This window comes from Sturnira hondurensis, unplaced genomic scaffold (genome assembly GCF_014824575.4).
Source record: "Sturnira hondurensis isolate 20B ecotype Veracruz unplaced genomic scaffold, ASM1482457v3 Scaffold0020787, whole genome shotgun sequence".
Lineage (NCBI taxonomy): Eukaryota > Metazoa > Chordata > Mammalia > Chiroptera > Phyllostomidae > Sturnira > Sturnira hondurensis.
Genome location: NW_028093418.1, coordinates 4,946,638 through 4,962,389, shown reverse-complemented (window position 1 = coordinate 4,962,389; position 15,752 = coordinate 4,946,638). Strand labels below are relative to the sequence as shown.

Here is a 15,752-nt window from a genome sequence, read left to right as displayed (position 1 = left end):
GAAGCTATGCGCTGGCAGTGACACTGGGAACATGTCGGCAGGGACCAGGGCACTGTCTGCCACTGGCCGTCCAGAACCGGCACAGAGCCTGCCCCAGAGGCGCTGTGGACGTTGGCTGAACCGGCCAGAAAGGGAACCACTTTGGGGAAGTTTATAAAACTGTGTGGGAAAACGACATCCAGAGAGGGCAGGGCATGCCAGAGGTCACCCAGCCTATCCAGACTGAGCACCCGAGCCTTCCCAGCACCCGGGGGCCCCTGAGGTTCACGACGGCTGAGGAAGAGGCCGAAAGGCCCTGGCTGGGGACAGGAGAGTTGCCACCTTACAGCAGGTTCCAGGGAGAACAGGATAGTGGCTTTGTGTGGCTCAGCCACCTCCCCAGAGCTGCAGGGACACTGGCAGCCTGGGGCGCAGGGAGGCAGGCTGCCCTGCAAAGTCCCACACCCAGCTCCTGTTTGCCCCAGGCCACTGCCCCACCTCTGGGGCCCGCTGCCTCCTCAGGAGCGAGTGAAAAGCTCGCACCCTTGTCCCAGGTCCCAGAAAGCAGAGGTCCCAACAGCCCCAAAGTCAGCCATGTGCCCCATAGGGAGGCCCTGGCCGGAGCTCCTGTACCCCACTGCACCCCTTTCCTTCCCAGCCTCCTCAGCTTTGTAGGGGTGCAGGTGGAGAACAGGAGAGCTGACTTCAAGGCCATTCAGTGTGTCCCGTCCCCACCTGCAGCCCTTCTCCCCGCAGCCAGTCCCACTGAGCGAGCAGAGCTGGGTCCCAGATGGAAGGGTGGCCACCCCACCCCTCCGACTCAGGGCCCCATATCAGTTTTCCAGTTCAAGCCTGACTGCAGAGGGCTCTTTGGGGGCCAAGGCGAGAGGGGCGAGACAAGTTCTGGCGGGTCAGCCCTGGCCAGGCCACTTCTCTGTTCACAGGCCTCCCCATGGCCCCTGTGGCCCCGGAACAGACCCTGGCCTCTTCTTTGACCAGGATCCTGTGTGCTGGGCTGGGCTGGGAGACTGGGAAGCCCCACCTCCCCCAGCCATGGCCCCGAGAACCCAACGGTCCTGGGCTTCTCGGTTCCTGAACCCTGGGCAGCCTCTCACCTCTGCCCCTTCAGAGGGAAGGACTTCCCTTCCCCCATGTGCCTGAGGTCTTCCTGGACCTGTCCCCACCCTCCTGCCCTGGCAGGGGGAGACCTCAGCGCCCCTGATCCCTGATCCTGGACTCTGTGAGTCCTGAGGGCAGCAGCTGCCTTACCTCCGAGGTCTCGCTGTGTCTGCCCTGGTAGAAAAGTCAACCATCTTGTGGGGTATCTCTGCTGGTTGGGAGTGTTGCTGGCTACAGCTTTGGACTTAATTACCCTGCCCCCCTCATCCCCTCTCGTCTCTTAGTCGCTATGGGGAGGGCCCTTATCTTCTGAGCCTCAGTTTCCCCACAAGGAAAGGGACTCACAGGATCTTAGGAGGAGCCTCCTGAGGCCTCTGGGCGGGTCCTGTCTCGTGCTGTCAGAGTTCTCCTCCAGGGGCCCTCGGGCGACCAAACCATCCCGTGGAAAGTCCTTGCTCCCGTGGGGAGCAGCCCAGGGTCGAGCTGTGGGGACTGGAGCCAGAGAGGCTGGGGGCTGCAGGGAGAACACACCTCGGTGCCCCAGGCAGGCCAGCTCTGCCGTCCTGAGGCTGAGGCCTCTGTTCTCAGTAGGACCAGGGGGAGGGGAACAATGGGGCCAGCGCATTCTCTCTCTGGACCCCAAAGTCAGGCGAGGGCGGGGGCCCAGAGGTGGCAAGGGCTTCATATAGTCACAAATGGTTTCTTTTTGTGGTTCCTGACACCAAACTGTATCCATAGCAACTATCAAGTGGCAGGAGCCATGGGCTCGCTCAAGGAGGTGTGGGGGGGAGGAGAGGCCACTGTACCCGGAGGTCCCTCTGGTCCCGTCAGACCAGGACTCCTGCAGGCAGGACCCTCGGCACAGACAGTGGGGTTTGCTGTCAGGTGAGGCAGCGGGGGAGGGGGAGGGAAGGGGCATAGGAAAATGCTCTCCCCACCGCTTCTCTGCAGCTTCAGATGAGCCCTGTAGTCCTGCAGAGTCCTGCTGCCGGTTCTCCTGTGCATGGAGTCCCAGCCCTCAGCCCCAGCCCTCTGCAGGGCACCGAGGCTGGGGGCAAGTGGTGGTGCAAGTGGGCGAAGCAGGAGACTCAGATCCGAGGATGCCCCAGAGTTATTGTGCGGGGGGGGGGGGGGGACAGTGTGCCTGCTGAGCCACCTGAGGCCCCAGCCCATTGTACAGGTGTGAACATGGGGGCTACAGAGGGCAGGAGGCCCCTGGAGCCTGAGTTGGGGCCAGGACCCAAACTGGGTCCCCTGCTGGCTCTGATAATGGGTCCTAGGACCAGCACCCTGATCTGCTTGGGATGGGGCCTGATGCTCTGGTGTCCCCAACATTTCAACCATCCCCCCAAACAGCTCCACCAGCTGGGCTGAGACTTCTCAGAAGCAGTCCCTGACCCTCAGCCCCGAGGCCACACCGGTAAGGCTCCCCAGGTCTCAGGTCTGGATGCCGCAGGGGTTGGGTACCTGGGTCACCCTGTCTCCATCTGCTCCAGGCCCTGCATTTGGGGGCCTTGGGGCTGGTTTGAGGGGTCACTCCACATTCCTGGGTGCTTGTGAGCCTCTAGGTCTGCTGTCGTCTCCCCACCCCCGCCCCCAGGGCCAGCCTGCTGGGGACTTGCCTGCCCCGCAGTCATCCCCTCATTCCCTCGGGCCTTCCCTCCGCCTGCTCCGGGGTCCCGGATCTGGGAAAGAAACGAGTCGGGAGCCTTCCAGAGAGCCCTTTCCCACGAGAGCCGAGCCCCGACCCCGTCCTTATCGGGCCCGGGTGTGCCAAGAACAACACAGATGCTGAGGCTCCCGAGCCCCAAACTTGGGGACGAGGACCTTTCCAGGCCGGCCGGCTGCTCTGCCCGGGGCCTCTGTTTCCCCTCTGTGAACAGGGTGGGGCAGGGACCGCCCTCTCAGGGAGCAGAGGAGGTGCCAATGGCGAGGTCCCAAACACCTGACGCACACGTGGACCCTCACACACACACTAATGTGCACACACACTCACGAGGCCGCCCAGACCCCGCCAGGCAGTGCTGCTAAGGTTCCCAGGTTTCTGGGGCCCACAGCCTCTCCCCTGCCTGCCAGGACTCCTGACTCCCACTCAGAGCTTTTTATACGTGGCTCGGCAGTGCAGTGTGGTAGCCGTGTGTGTATGTGAGGCACGGGAGTGTGTGTGGGTGCGTGTGCACAGATGTCTGAACATCTGTGTAAGGGTGTCTCTATAGCATGAGGATTTGTATTTGAAGGAGTGTGTCTGTCCTTGGTCCAAGCCCCTGAGGACCCGGGGTCCTGAGTGAGGGCACATGTGCACACTCACGCCTCGGTGTGAGTACTGGTGGCCCTAGTGCCAGTGGAAAGGGACCAGGCAGAATGGGGAGTGTCCAAGGACCAGGGATTATCTCCAGACAGACAGACAGATGCACAGCAGGGCAAGATCAGCCTGACTGAGGTGTCCTCTGAGTGTGTGTGTGTGTATGTGTGTGTCTTAGACATCGCCACACGGGTGGGTGGGTAGACACACAAATACCCGCACAGGAAGGCACCGGAACTGACCCTTGCTATTCCTGGCTGGGGCTGGGCCATTTTTAATGTAGCTCCACACCCTGGGCCACAGAGGGTGTTTGTGCGGCCATTGAAGACAAGGTCACAGCTGGTACTGGGTGGGGTGGGGTGGGGACAGCCCTGGGTCTGCTGGGGCCACCACAGGTAGGTGGCTTCTGGAAGGGGACAAAGAGGGAGGAGCCACTTCTTCAGCAGCCATCCCTTCACTGCCTTCTTGTCACCCTCCTTTCTGCACTTCTATCATTGCCGCCCCACCCCCGCATGCCCTTGTTCCTGTCACCGTCCCCTCCCAGCCGCTACAGGCACTCCATCCATTGCAGGGCGTTGGAGGGTGAGTGACAGGTGAGCAGTCTGCCTCCCACTGGTGAGGGGCTGAGGTTTGGGGGTGGGGCCAGCGCGTCCCCTCCGTGGGCGCCTCTGCCCTGGGCCCGCCCTCTGGCTCTGAACTGCCTGGCAACCCTGTCTCGGGTCTCTGAGTCTGTCCTGCCTCTGTGGCGGCCCCCATGGCCCCGCTCTGCTGCAGTGGGGTTCCCGCTGCAGGCCCGGGGGAGCGGGCTCAGCCAGCGTGAACCGTGTGCCCGAGACAGTCAGTCCGTCCAGTCAAACAACCGCCCAATTCAGACTCCTCATCTGACGGACGGGTTTTTTTTCCCCTCGCTAAATTTACTTGCATTTTTGACTGAATTGGCCATTCAACAGAGGTTGTGTCCACATGCCCCCACCCGCCCTGGGCCGGCGTGGGACGGGCTCACAGAGGGACACGCACACAGAGCTGGGCTCGTGCACACTGTGGGCAGTCTTGTGTGGCGTGCATGAGCTCTCAGGAGCACAGACACCCCCACAGTCACACGTGTTACCACCCGTGTGCCCACGGGGACACGTGTGGCACACAGGTGGCATGGGTCTACATGGTCACGCACACATTCCAGGCTCGTGTCCTGGTGACAGTGTTTGTGTCCTCAGACCCGTCGTGGGGAAGCCTGGGGGATGTAGAGGCAGGGGCCGAGCTCCTGTCCCTCTCCTCCAGGCCGCCTCCTCCTCCACCCTCACCAGTCTAGGTGGGGTTCCTGGTCATCTCCGGACACCGCCACCACCGAGCCCTGCAAGCCTGAATAGCAGTTCCCAGACCCCGGTCCTAAAAGGGGACTCTTTTTTTTTTCCAAGGACAATAAATATTTGCTCTTTGGGAGACTGCTGGTGGGAGAGTACAGGGTTTGGCCCAGTGGCAGGGAATGTCCAGGGCAGTTCAGAGAGGCCACAGGCCATGCTGGGGGCGGGGGCTGGGGCCCCTCCGGAAGCCAGACCAGTGGGCAGAGCAGGAACTGGGGCTGGGGCTGCACCTCACCTTGTCTCCTCTGACCCCAGCCTCAGGCCTGTGTTTCTCGACGCCTTTTCACACCCCTTCCACGTCAGACCCCTCGACTCCAGCCTCACCCCCGAGAGCCCTTTGCGTACCCGCCCTCACCCTTGTCAGCCTCCCATCCCTTTCCCAGGCACTCAGGGCACCTGGTTCCAACTCGAGGACTGATTCTTTGGACTAAATAAGGGGTTCCGTATCCCCAGACATTTCCACTCTACTTCCTTACACCAGGCACTGAGGGCAGCCAATGTCCCCTGGGCCCAGTCCCTGAGGGCAGCCGACATCCCCTGGGCCCGTCCTCAGAGCAGAGCACACCCCTGAGACCGGGTCCCTGCAATCAAGACTATGCTCTCCTTCCATAAAGGACCAAGCCTGGCTAAAAGTGTCCCCCTGCTTGTCCCCCATGAGCCACTGGTCCCTGGAGGACCCTGCTTGTCCACCCCTCCCTTCTGCTCCATTGGGCTCCCAAATATAGCGGCCATGGCCACAGCCGGCCAGGACACCACAGCCCCAAGCGTCAGTCCTGGGCTGGGATCAGAGGGGCAGGAGCTGATTATAGGTCCCTGGGCCAAACCCAGGGCTTGCCTGCCAGCCCACTGGGCCCAGCCACCCCCACCCCAGAACCACAAGGTTGGAGCATCTGGTCCCCGTCAGCACAGTGGGCAGAGGGAGGGGCCTGAGGGCTGTGCTTGGCTTGCAGAGGACAGAGTTGTCTGTGTGTGGTGTGGGGGTGGCATGGAGGGGCTGCGACTCAGGGCAGTGACCATCCTCTGAGCCAGCATTGCCTTGTCCTCCCCCCTAGAGCCATTGCACAGATGGGGACACTGAGGCCAGGAGGAGCCAGCACCAGCCTAGGTCGCCAGACCATACGGAATCTCAGACTCCCCCTTGGCTACTCCTTCCCTTCTTTCAAGTCCTGGGCTGTGCCTCTGGGAAACGGGCCACATCCTGTTGGTGGCAGAGCAGGCCTGCTGGGAAGTCCTCCTTGGAGTCAGACTTTCGCCCAAGGCCCAAGGGGTGTGGGAATGGTGTGGGCATTCCTCTCCTCTGGGCCCTCGTGGCTGCCTCGTGCCGCCTAAGCCAGAGCTGGGGCCTCAGTCCCGCCATCCATGCACTGGGCGGGGCCTAGGGGCCCTGCGTGGGGTCTGTGTCTGTGGCACCAGGCATGAGGAGGTGTGTTCATGTCCATATGGATACACGTGTGCCCTGGTGGGTGAGCGCTGGCCAGTGCCCGGACGGGTCCCCAGGACCTGCTGCACAGCAACATTTGACCTACTTCTAAGGCTCTGGGTCTGGCGCAGGCCGCGTTCTCAACTCCTCCGGGAAGTGTGGGCCTGCATCCCAGCCCAGAGGCCGTGGGCCAGGAGGGGCGGGCTGGGGCGGGCCGGGGCGGCCTGCAGAGCCTGTGGCCAGGGGGACCAGGGCACGTGGGCAGCCAGACCCTCCTTCCCTGCCGCTGGCTCCTGGGCCCAAGGGACAGCCAGACCTCACCCGTCCCTCTCTTGCCTCATCCCTCAACGTGACCACCGATCTGAACCCCCTAAATCGGGTCTGACGGGATGAGGGACATTGCTCGTGCCCCCCGAATGTTACCAGGAAGGTCTGCCAAGCACTTGCCCCTCCAGCCTGCCCCACCCATGTCTGCAGAGCAGTGAGCAGGGCCCGTCTGGAGAACAGCAGCCCTGTGTGGGGTCCTGGGTCTGGGGTCTGGGGTCTGGTTTGGGCACTCTGGGATTGGGAGCCTAGGTCCCCTGAGTGTGATCTGTCCTGGGTGTTGTGTTCAGCTTCTAAGCTTGGGGTTCAGATCCTGGGGCCTGTGTCTGGGGTCTGGGTTTGGGGTTTCAGAATCCAGGTCTGGAGTCTGGAGTCTGGGTGGGGATCCTGAGTTCTGGGGTTTGGGTTCAGGATCCGAAGGCTGGTTCCTATCTCTTCTGCGCCCCCTGCTGGCTGGTCATCATGGTTGCCTCCCTGACCAATTGCCCGGGTCACCCTTTCCTCTTCCCCCTGTTGACCAAACTTCCAGCCAACAGATAGGATTGGTGGGCCTGAACTGAGGTAGTGGCAGGTGGGCTTAAGGGCAGCCAGCGGCCACACTGCTGTCCCAGGGTGCCCCTGTCCCTACCAGAGCCCTCATCAGTCAGCCAATCCCCTCTCCCCTGGTCACCCCTTACTCTGCTCCATGGATGACGAGGTGTGGCAAGGGGCTCCTAGTTCTCCTGCAGGAGGTGGGTAAATTGAGATGTTTGGAACGTTGGCTCATCCAACATGTACTGGGTGTCTACTGTATACTGGGCTCTGTTCTAGACTTGGGGACGCATAGCTGTGGAAGAATAAAAATTCTGCCTATGCCAGTTGGTACTCGTGGGGGGTCGGGGGATACACATAAGAAACAGCATAACAAAGAAACAAGTTCATTTGAGGGCATGCAAGGATGAGGACTCAGGGTGAAAGACGGGGCAGAGGGAGTAGGTCCAGAGTAGTCTGAGGAGGCTTCTCGGAGGAGGCAACATCTCTCTGTGACCAGTGGGTGACCCCCAGCAAGCCCAGGCCAGAGTGGGACCTAGTCTGCACAAAGGCAGAGAGGCTGGGAAGAACCTGGGGGAGGCCAGTGAGGCCCAGGGTCTCCTGCCTCCACTCACAGACCCCCCAGAAGCTGGCCCACACTTTACCCAGCATTCCCCTTGGCTGCAGGGGTGGGGTGTCAGGTGGCTGCCCCTGGACAGGGCTTTGGGATGCGGCACGTGTGAGTCGGCATCAGACAGAGCCACCACCGGGACACTGAGCCGGAAGAGCCCCAGGGGTAGGATGCAGGCCCCTGTCTGAGCCCCTCAGCTCTCTAGGCCCCTCCAGGCCCTGCCAGCACCTTGCCTGCTGGGTTGTCGCTACCGAAGGCCATGGAGCTCAGACTGAGTGACAAGGCTCAGGCTTTGGTGAGGCCTGTCCAGCCCACGCCGCCCTTGCTCCAGGCCTCAACGGCCAGTCCTGCTGGCAGCCCAGGGGATGGTCCTGGGGCTGCTCAGGCTGGGGGTGGGTTAGAGTTTGAGAGTGGTCCTGGGGGCAGCCAGAGCTCAAAGGCCCAACTCGGCCTCCATCTGAGCCCAGGGTGGGCTGGGGTTGGGGGGCGGAAGATGGTGCTGTGTGTGCTGTCCCCCCCGGCTGGGCTACATCTTCCCTGGGTGTGAGGGAAAGGCACCCAGACACCCCGTCCCCAGCCCTCCAACAGGCGCTGGGTGGCCCTGGGGGGCTGCCCCCCACAGCGCAGAGCCCGGGAGGCCCGAGTTGCTCATCCACTGCTGTCCCAGCTGCTATTGGGTGATTTCCAAGGGGTGGCGGCTGTGTGTGAACAGAACGGGATGGGGAGTCCAGCCAGCCCTGTGTATGTCCTCTGCCCAGGGTCTCAGTCTCCCCAGGGTGAATGAAAGGGGCTTGGGCCTGGGGTGGCTGCAGCCCGTGGGGGAGACCCAGCTGTCCCATGGGTCGGCGGGCCTGGGCCAAGGGGCCGCCACTCTGTGTGTCCCCCTCTGGCTGTCTTCTCTTGTGGAATTTCTGACTCGTCTCTGTGGACCCTTCCCCACCCCTTTCTTTCTCAATACTCTTGCCAGACATCTGGCAAAAAAAGTGAAAAGCTTACCTCCCCCCAGCACCGGATGTTGTTAGATTTCCTGCTGTGGGGTGTTCTGCCCTCCAGATGGGGGGATGTCCCGTGTCCAGCTCACAGGGGACCCGGGCCCCTCCCTGGACTGCTGTCCCCCTCACCATGAGACTGAGTGACAGGATGAGAGACCTGGGCCCAGCAGGTCGAGGCCAGGTCGGTTCTCCTCTCAGGCTCTATCCCAGCTCCGCACCCGGAATATTCCCAGGTGTCCAGGGGTATTCAGGGGTGGGCACTGTCTCTGAAGTTTCTATCAAAGGCTCCAGGCACTTAAAAATAAAAAGGAACACCCCTTTCCCACTCCCCAGCCCAGACACTGGGCAAGGAATGGAGCCCAATGTGTTTGCAAGATGTCCCCGCTCTCCGAGCTCTGTGCCTGGAAGGGCCTCCTGCTGCTTCAGCCTTCCCAGCCCTCCCCCCTCCCCAGATGGTGGCCTAGTGAGGCCTCGCTCTGTCAGTGTCTTCTGCTGAGGGCTGGGCACTCCAAGGTGGGCACTCAGGGGAAGAACTAGGGTGAGCATCCTGAGCTGGGCACCAGCGGGCAAACCTCACCCAGCCCCTGGGATCCCTCATAGAGGCAGACCATCCCAGGCCCCCCCAAAAGAAGGTTGGTAGAGGAAAATGTGGGGCACTGGGAGTGGCCTCCGAGAGAGCGGGACAGATGAGCCTTGAACTCACCACTCGGAGGAGGGGCCACGCACTCTGGCAGAGGGCACGGGCAGCTAAGGGTCTGCAGCAGGCAGGCCCAGAGGAGTGTGGGCACTGCGGGCCCCAGGGGGCTGTGGAAGAGAAACACTGAAAGTGAGGGGAAGCCCAGATGCTGGCCTCGCTGTTGGTGGGGCTGAATGGCCGCCCCCGAGGGCGGGGCACCTGTTCTACTGCCTCTCGGGGTGTTCTCCGGGACCCTCAGGCTCCCAGCAGGGGCTGCAGCGGCCTGGTTGCCATGACACTCACACGCCAGTGCACAGGGACGCCCTGACACAAACACATGGGGCCCACACTCGGAGATGGGCCGCAGCTCTCTCCCCAGAAGACATAGCTGCAGCACACACGGACCCCCACACTGAGAGACATCCAGAGACCACGCAGATAATACGCCCTCCCACTCGAACCCCCAGACGCAGAGATGGCAGGCACGCAGGGCGCACTAACTGCCTCCCCACCGCTGCACAGACCCAGACAGACCCCTGGGTACTCCATGCATGGGCGGGAAGTTTAACTCAGGAGGTGCCCTGGGCGGGCCAAGTCCCTGTGCCCCACCCCGACACCCACTTGGTCCAGCCCTTGGCGCCTGTTGAGTGGGTTGACCTGCTGAGGGACAGCAGGACCTTGTGCCTGTGGGTCTCAGGGTGTGCTCAGTGTTGAGCTGTGGCCTCTGTCCTTCCCTCCCCTCCCCCTCCTCAACAGGTGATTGGGAGGAATGGACAGCCCTCCCTCTCCCCCACCCATTCCTGAGCCCGAACAATGCCCTCCCCAGGCCCCAAAATAGCCCCTGAGCCTGGCCAATGCCCTTTTACGGTCCTGTCCCTATTGTGTACTGTGGGGGTGGGGCCAGGGGCAAGAGGTGTCCCAGATAAAGGCCGAGGTCAGGAGGCTCACCTACCCTGCTCTCTGCTTCCTTCTCTCCACCTCTTTTTCTGTGCTTACAGCCCCCATGGCCCCCAAAAAGCCAGAACCCAAGAAGGAAGAGCCCAAGCCAGCTCCAGCTCCTGAGCCTCAGGTCCCCAAGGAGGAAGTGTTTGATGTCTCCAAGATCCAGGTGGGAGTGGGGACTGGGTTTCTGGGCTGGGTTTCTGCACCAAGGGTAGGGCCGGAACTGGGTCCCAGAGCACACTGGCTCCCGGTGAGTGGAGAGCTGAGGCCAGGAGCTCCTGTGCAGAGAGAGGTGGGACCAGCCCTGGGGGCTTCAGGCATGGGGGGGGGGCTGCAGCGGGAGGGATGGAGGCAGCTATCAACAGGGCTCTCCAGTGCTGCTGAAGGGGATGTCTTTTTTTTTAAAGATTGTATTTATTTTCAGAAAGGGGAAGGGAGGGAACAAGAGAGAGAAACCTCCACGTGCAAGAGGAACATTGATCAGTTGCCTGCCTTTTGCACACCCCTAACTAAGAACCTGGCCCACAACCTAGGCATGTGCCCTGACTGGGAATTGAACTGGTGATCTTTCGGTTCACAGATGGTTCACAGGCCAGCTGCTCAATCCACCAGCCAGAGGGCATCTTTCCCTTGCCCTTCTCCTGGGAACTCCCTCAGGTCCTTGGGGATTCCTGGAGCCGCTCGCCCCAGCCCTGCAGCTGGGCAGGAAGCCTCCTCGTCCCGCTGTGGGGTCCCAGGTCCATGCCAAGTTCCCCAGGGTGGACAGGGCAGGGAGGCGGGAGGTGAGGCCCCTGCCCAGGCTGGGTCACACTCACCCCAGCCGAGGTGCCTGGGCCCAGAGCAGGGAAGTTAGCTTTTAGGTGGGGAAATTGAGGCACAGGCTGGAGAAGTCGTGCAGGAAGCTGGTCTCAAGCTGTGGCCAGTGGCCCCAAGAGCCCTTCTCCAGCTGCCTAAACTTGGAGGACCGGTCCTGTCTCCCACCTGTGGCATTTGCATAGCAGCACGCACCCTGCATCCTGCCCGTTCCCTGTTCTTGGCTGGCCCCCAGCTACAGTGGCCGGCTGCCGGTTGAGGCGGAGCCCTCCCAACCTCTCAGGGCTCCCACAGGCCCAGTGGGACCTGCAGCCCCTCTGCACAGATTTAACTCCTGTTTGAGAGCCTTTCCTGGAGGTCCTCGCCTTGTCCCTCCAGACACAGGTTCAAATCCCTTCCCTGTTCTGAGGCTTGGTTTTCTCATATGTGGAATGGGGCAGTAGCCCTCCTAGAGGGCGGTTAGGAAACGTTCACATCTACTGCTCCCTGGAGTTGGCTGCCTGAACTCTGGCTGCCCCTCAGGCTTGTGTCCCACCAGCCCCCCTGGTGAGGGTCTGACCACCCTGGATTCATGATGGCATTGTCCAGTCTCACTGGATCTGAGGTTGGCACTCACTCCCTTCTAAGAGGAGGGGATAGTGAGGCCCCTCAGGTGTCCTCCCAACTCCCCAGGGTGGCTGGTGAAGAGTAGGAGGCTCTGCTGAGAGCCCGGGAAACCTGATCTCAGCAGGTTTCCTGCTTGGGGGAGAGCTCTCGGGGCCCAGGGGAGGCCTCCAGGGCAGGGTGGCAGGGGCAGGGTGTCCCTCTCGCTGATGTGTGCTATGGGGGTTGGCAGGACCCCAAGAGAGCAGAAGCGGGAGGGGTGCCAGTAATGTCCCCCTGTGCCAAGCTCCTTTCTCTCCTACAACCTTGACCTTGGGGCAAGTGACTAGAGTGATAAAAATAGATCTGGTATCTGATGAGGAGGGGGAGACCAGGAGAAGACCAGGTCCCAGGAGGCCTCCTGACCTCAGGTGGCCCCAGTGAGGCCTCAGCAGCACTTCCCTGGCTCCCTGCCCTCATGGATGGAGGTGTGCACAACCCAGGTATGGGCAGGGCCATGTGACTGAGAGTGCCCAGCCTCCAGGGCTCTGTGAGGGTGGACACATGCACACACGTGTTTGTGAGTGCACATGCACACACATGTGCATATCACACACACACCTTGTTGAGATGAGCTCTCTCCTCTCGCTCATGTGGCCAGTCCTGTCCACTGGGCCCCAGCCGGGCTGGGTAGCCAAGCCAGTCTGGTCTGGTCTGTGGCTTCAGGCACCTCTGTCTGGGACCAGAGGCCTCAGGGAAGGCCCACCCTGGGCTGCAGACTCAGGGCACCAGGCCTTCCTCCTCACCACTGGTGTCAGGGTTTGGGTGCTGTCAGATGCAAGGCCCTCAGGGCAGGCGGGTAAGGGAGCAGAAGGGTGTCAAGGTGGATGGCAGGAGGTCCTGGGTGATGGAAGCTGGGGTGCTCGATGGAGACAGGTGGGATGGCTGAGGAGCTGAGGGCTGGGCTGGCCTCCAAGTGACCAGGAGGGGGCCTGGCCCCACCCTCCGAGCCAGACACTCAGTGTCTTTGGGGTCTCCTTTCAGATCGAGTTTACACCAGATCAGATTGAAGGTGAGTGGGGGTCTTGACCCTCGGGGCTGCAGGGTTGGGCCTGGGGCCCCAGTCTGAGAGTCGGTCAGCAGTGTGGTTGAGTGGGGGGGCTCCCGCTGGGGGCGTCCATAGCTCATGCCCTTTCCTGGCAGAGTTCAAGGAAGCCTTCATGCTGTTTGACCGCACGCCTGGCGGTGAGATGAAGATCACGTATGGACAGTGTGGGGACGTCCTGCGGGCACTGGGCCAGAACCCCACCCAGGCCGAAGTGCTCCGTGTCCTGGGGAAGCCAAAGCCAGAAGGTTGGTACATCTAACCTGAGTGCTCCCCACTAGTGCCAGTTCCCAAGGAGACCACCAGGGGGCGCTGCCATCTGCAGTGGGACAACCCAGGACCCTCCCTGCTGTGCAGTCCTCCCATTGCCTGGATGAGGACATTGAGGCTGGTGTCAGGGGATGCTGACAAGGTGACGAGCAGTGCTGCTTTGCTGTCCCCCCCCGGCCCCGTGTCGATGCACCAGGCCTCCTGACAACAGTGCAGCCTAGCTTCGGTGGCTGGTGTGAGGGTGGACCAGGGGCCCCACTGTCCCTCAGGGTGTTCTTGTCCCCTCGGTATCCCTCTGTGGGTCAGGGCTAGCTTCCCTCACCACACTGGCCAGAGAGGGTGTGGTTCAAAATTCAAAAGGGAAGATTCAAAAGTCCCAGGGGAGGCCTCTATTGGCTCAGCAGCTCCAGACCAATCACAAGTGGCAGGAGGGCGGGGCCTATGAAAGGACGAGGCTAGAAAGGACTGTTTTCCAAAAGGAAAAGGCAGATGCTGGACACAGCCCGGTTCTCCCTGAGAACGGCGGAGGCTGTGTGAGAGCTCACTTCTTGGGTGACCGTGAAGCGCCCCATGGGGGTGGGGCGCTTCGGGAACCGTGTGAAAAAAAAGGTCTGCCTGGGTCTCAGGACGCTCTCTCCACAGAGCTCAACACTAAGATGATGGACTTCAACACGTTCCTGCCCATGCTCCAGCACATTGCCAAGAGCAAGGACACGGGCACCTTCGAGGACTTCGTGGAGGGGCTGCGGGTCTTCGACAAGGAGGGCAACGGCACGGTCATGGGCGCCGAGCTTCGCCATGTCCTGGCCACACTGGGTGAGGGCGGCCTCACCCGGCCCCCCGTGCTCCGCGGGGGGTGGGGCATCCTGGGAGTTGCCACTCTGTCAGCCCCACTGAGGCCTGTGTCTCATCTGAAATGGAGGGTGACACAGTCAAGGAGCCTCTGGCAGGTGACAGAAACGCGGGAATTTAGAAACTTAGGTGGTGAATAGTGTCAGTGCAGGTCACAGAACGGAAGAGAAAGGGGATCAGCCTGGGCCCGGGGTGGGGCAAAGCGGCGCATCCGGGGGATCAGCTCAGTCCTGGGGTTCACTGCCTCACGGTCAAGGTCCAGGGCCCTGTCATTGAGCGGCCGAGTAGGTCACGTGCCTGCCTCTTGGGCATCCTGACCCTCACTGTCAGTTGCCCCCTTGTCTAAGATACTTCTTCCTACAGCAAATATTTACTGAGCACCTGCTGTGCACTCAAACCTGTGCTTGCCCTGGGGTTGTGTGTGTGTGTCTGTGTGTGTGTGTGTGTGTGTGGCGGGGGTCGGGGGAGAATCTGCAGTTGCCCTTCCAGTGGAGGTCCAGCCCAGCTCACACACAAACAGAGACAAGAAAGCGCCGCCTTCCCTGCGGAGCAGTGGTCCCCCCGTAGCCCCCCCAGCCCTGGTTCCTAGCTCACCCCCGCCAGCCTGTTGTGGACAGAGGAGAGGTGCGCTGCTCACTGGATCGCCAGCATGGCGCCGGGAGGACGGAGCCCAGGCTCCGGGGCACCCCAGGCCCTGCCCTTCCTGGCCTGTCACCGATGCTCCCGATCTCAGAAAGGAGGGTTATGGCCAAGGCCCTGGGGGCCACGGTGGCCGTGCCAAGACGAGGCGAGGGACTGCTGGAGAGGCAAGGCCGCCATCAGAGGGGCCCCATGTGTCCAACCCTGTGCTCCTCTGGGTGGTGCTGACTTGGCCTCCCACCCGTCAGGTGAGAGGCTGACAGAAGACGAGGTGGACAAGCTGATGGCTGGGCAAGAGGACCCCAATGGCTGCATCAACTATGAAGGTGGGCTCAGGGGGCAGGAGGTCTTTGGGGGGCAGGGCCCAGCAACCCAGGCCGGACCCCCGCCACTCACTCACCCCTCCTCTTCAGCGTTCGTGAAGCACATCATGGCCAGCTGAACCTCCCGGCCCAGGTGAGACCTCCGCTTCCTGCCAAGCCTGCCACTGCCTCTGCCACCTCTGCTGATTCCTGCCTTGTCCCGGCCCCTGCCTCTGTCATACGAATCCCTCTTTCCCCCTCCTCAACTTCACCCACTCTAGTGCTCAGTTGACATCCTGCTGCCTCACTTGACCCCCTGACTGTAACCTGTGACCCCTTTGCTCTTAGGGATCCCAGGGAGGCCACGCTGGGCATGGTAGGGGACGCTGACAACAGTGGCCTGGAGCGGCGGGAAGGAGGGGGCACACCTGCAGTAGCTCCCCCCATGCACCCCCAGACCTGTCTGTGCGGCTGTCATCTCCCGCTCCCCTCCCCCGACAGGCTGCGTCCACCTGTGCCTGCCTCTCTGTCCCTGAGCCACGGGCCCTGTGAATAAATGCCTTCTTTTCTTCCTCCTCTCCTCGCCTCTCTTCCTCTCCTCCCTCCTGCCCTTCATTTTCTCTCCTCTCCGTGGCCCTTCGGTTGACTTCTGTAGATGCCATGGGCCAGCGAGCCCTGGACAAAACAAAGGCCTCTCGGGATGCTGCTCACCTGCTCGAAACCGCCCCATCTGGTGTGCCAACCCTGTGAGCCTGGTCCCCAAGACCCTGGGGTAGGAACAGGGCTGAATGTGAAGAGGCCTGGGGGTCCCCCGTGCTCTGCTCGCCCCTCTTCCCCTTGAGGTGGCAGCTGGGCTGTGACCCTTAATACAGAGATGCCACCGGGAGCCCAAGAGCAGTGGTCTCATCCCATGACCAGCAACCAGGGGCTCGT

General features: G+C 61.9%; 1 protein-coding gene across 1 annotated transcript; it reads left to right on the top strand.

Moving 5' to 3' along the window:
- The first annotated feature begins 10,183 nt into the window (after positions 1–10,183).
- MYL3 (myosin light chain 3) lies at positions 10,184–15,390 on the top strand. Its single transcript, XM_037030637.1, has 7 exons — positions 10,184–10,422; positions 12,696–12,723; positions 12,855–13,004; positions 13,669–13,842; positions 14,766–14,843; positions 14,931–14,973; positions 15,168–15,390. Exons 1-6 carry the CDS (start codon positions 10,318–10,320, stop codon positions 14,957–14,959), a joined length of 564 nt encoding a protein of 187 aa, XP_036886532.1. The 5' UTR covers positions 10,184–10,317; the 3' UTR covers positions 14,960–14,973; positions 15,168–15,390.
- Positions 15,391–15,752: the final 362 nt, after the last annotated feature.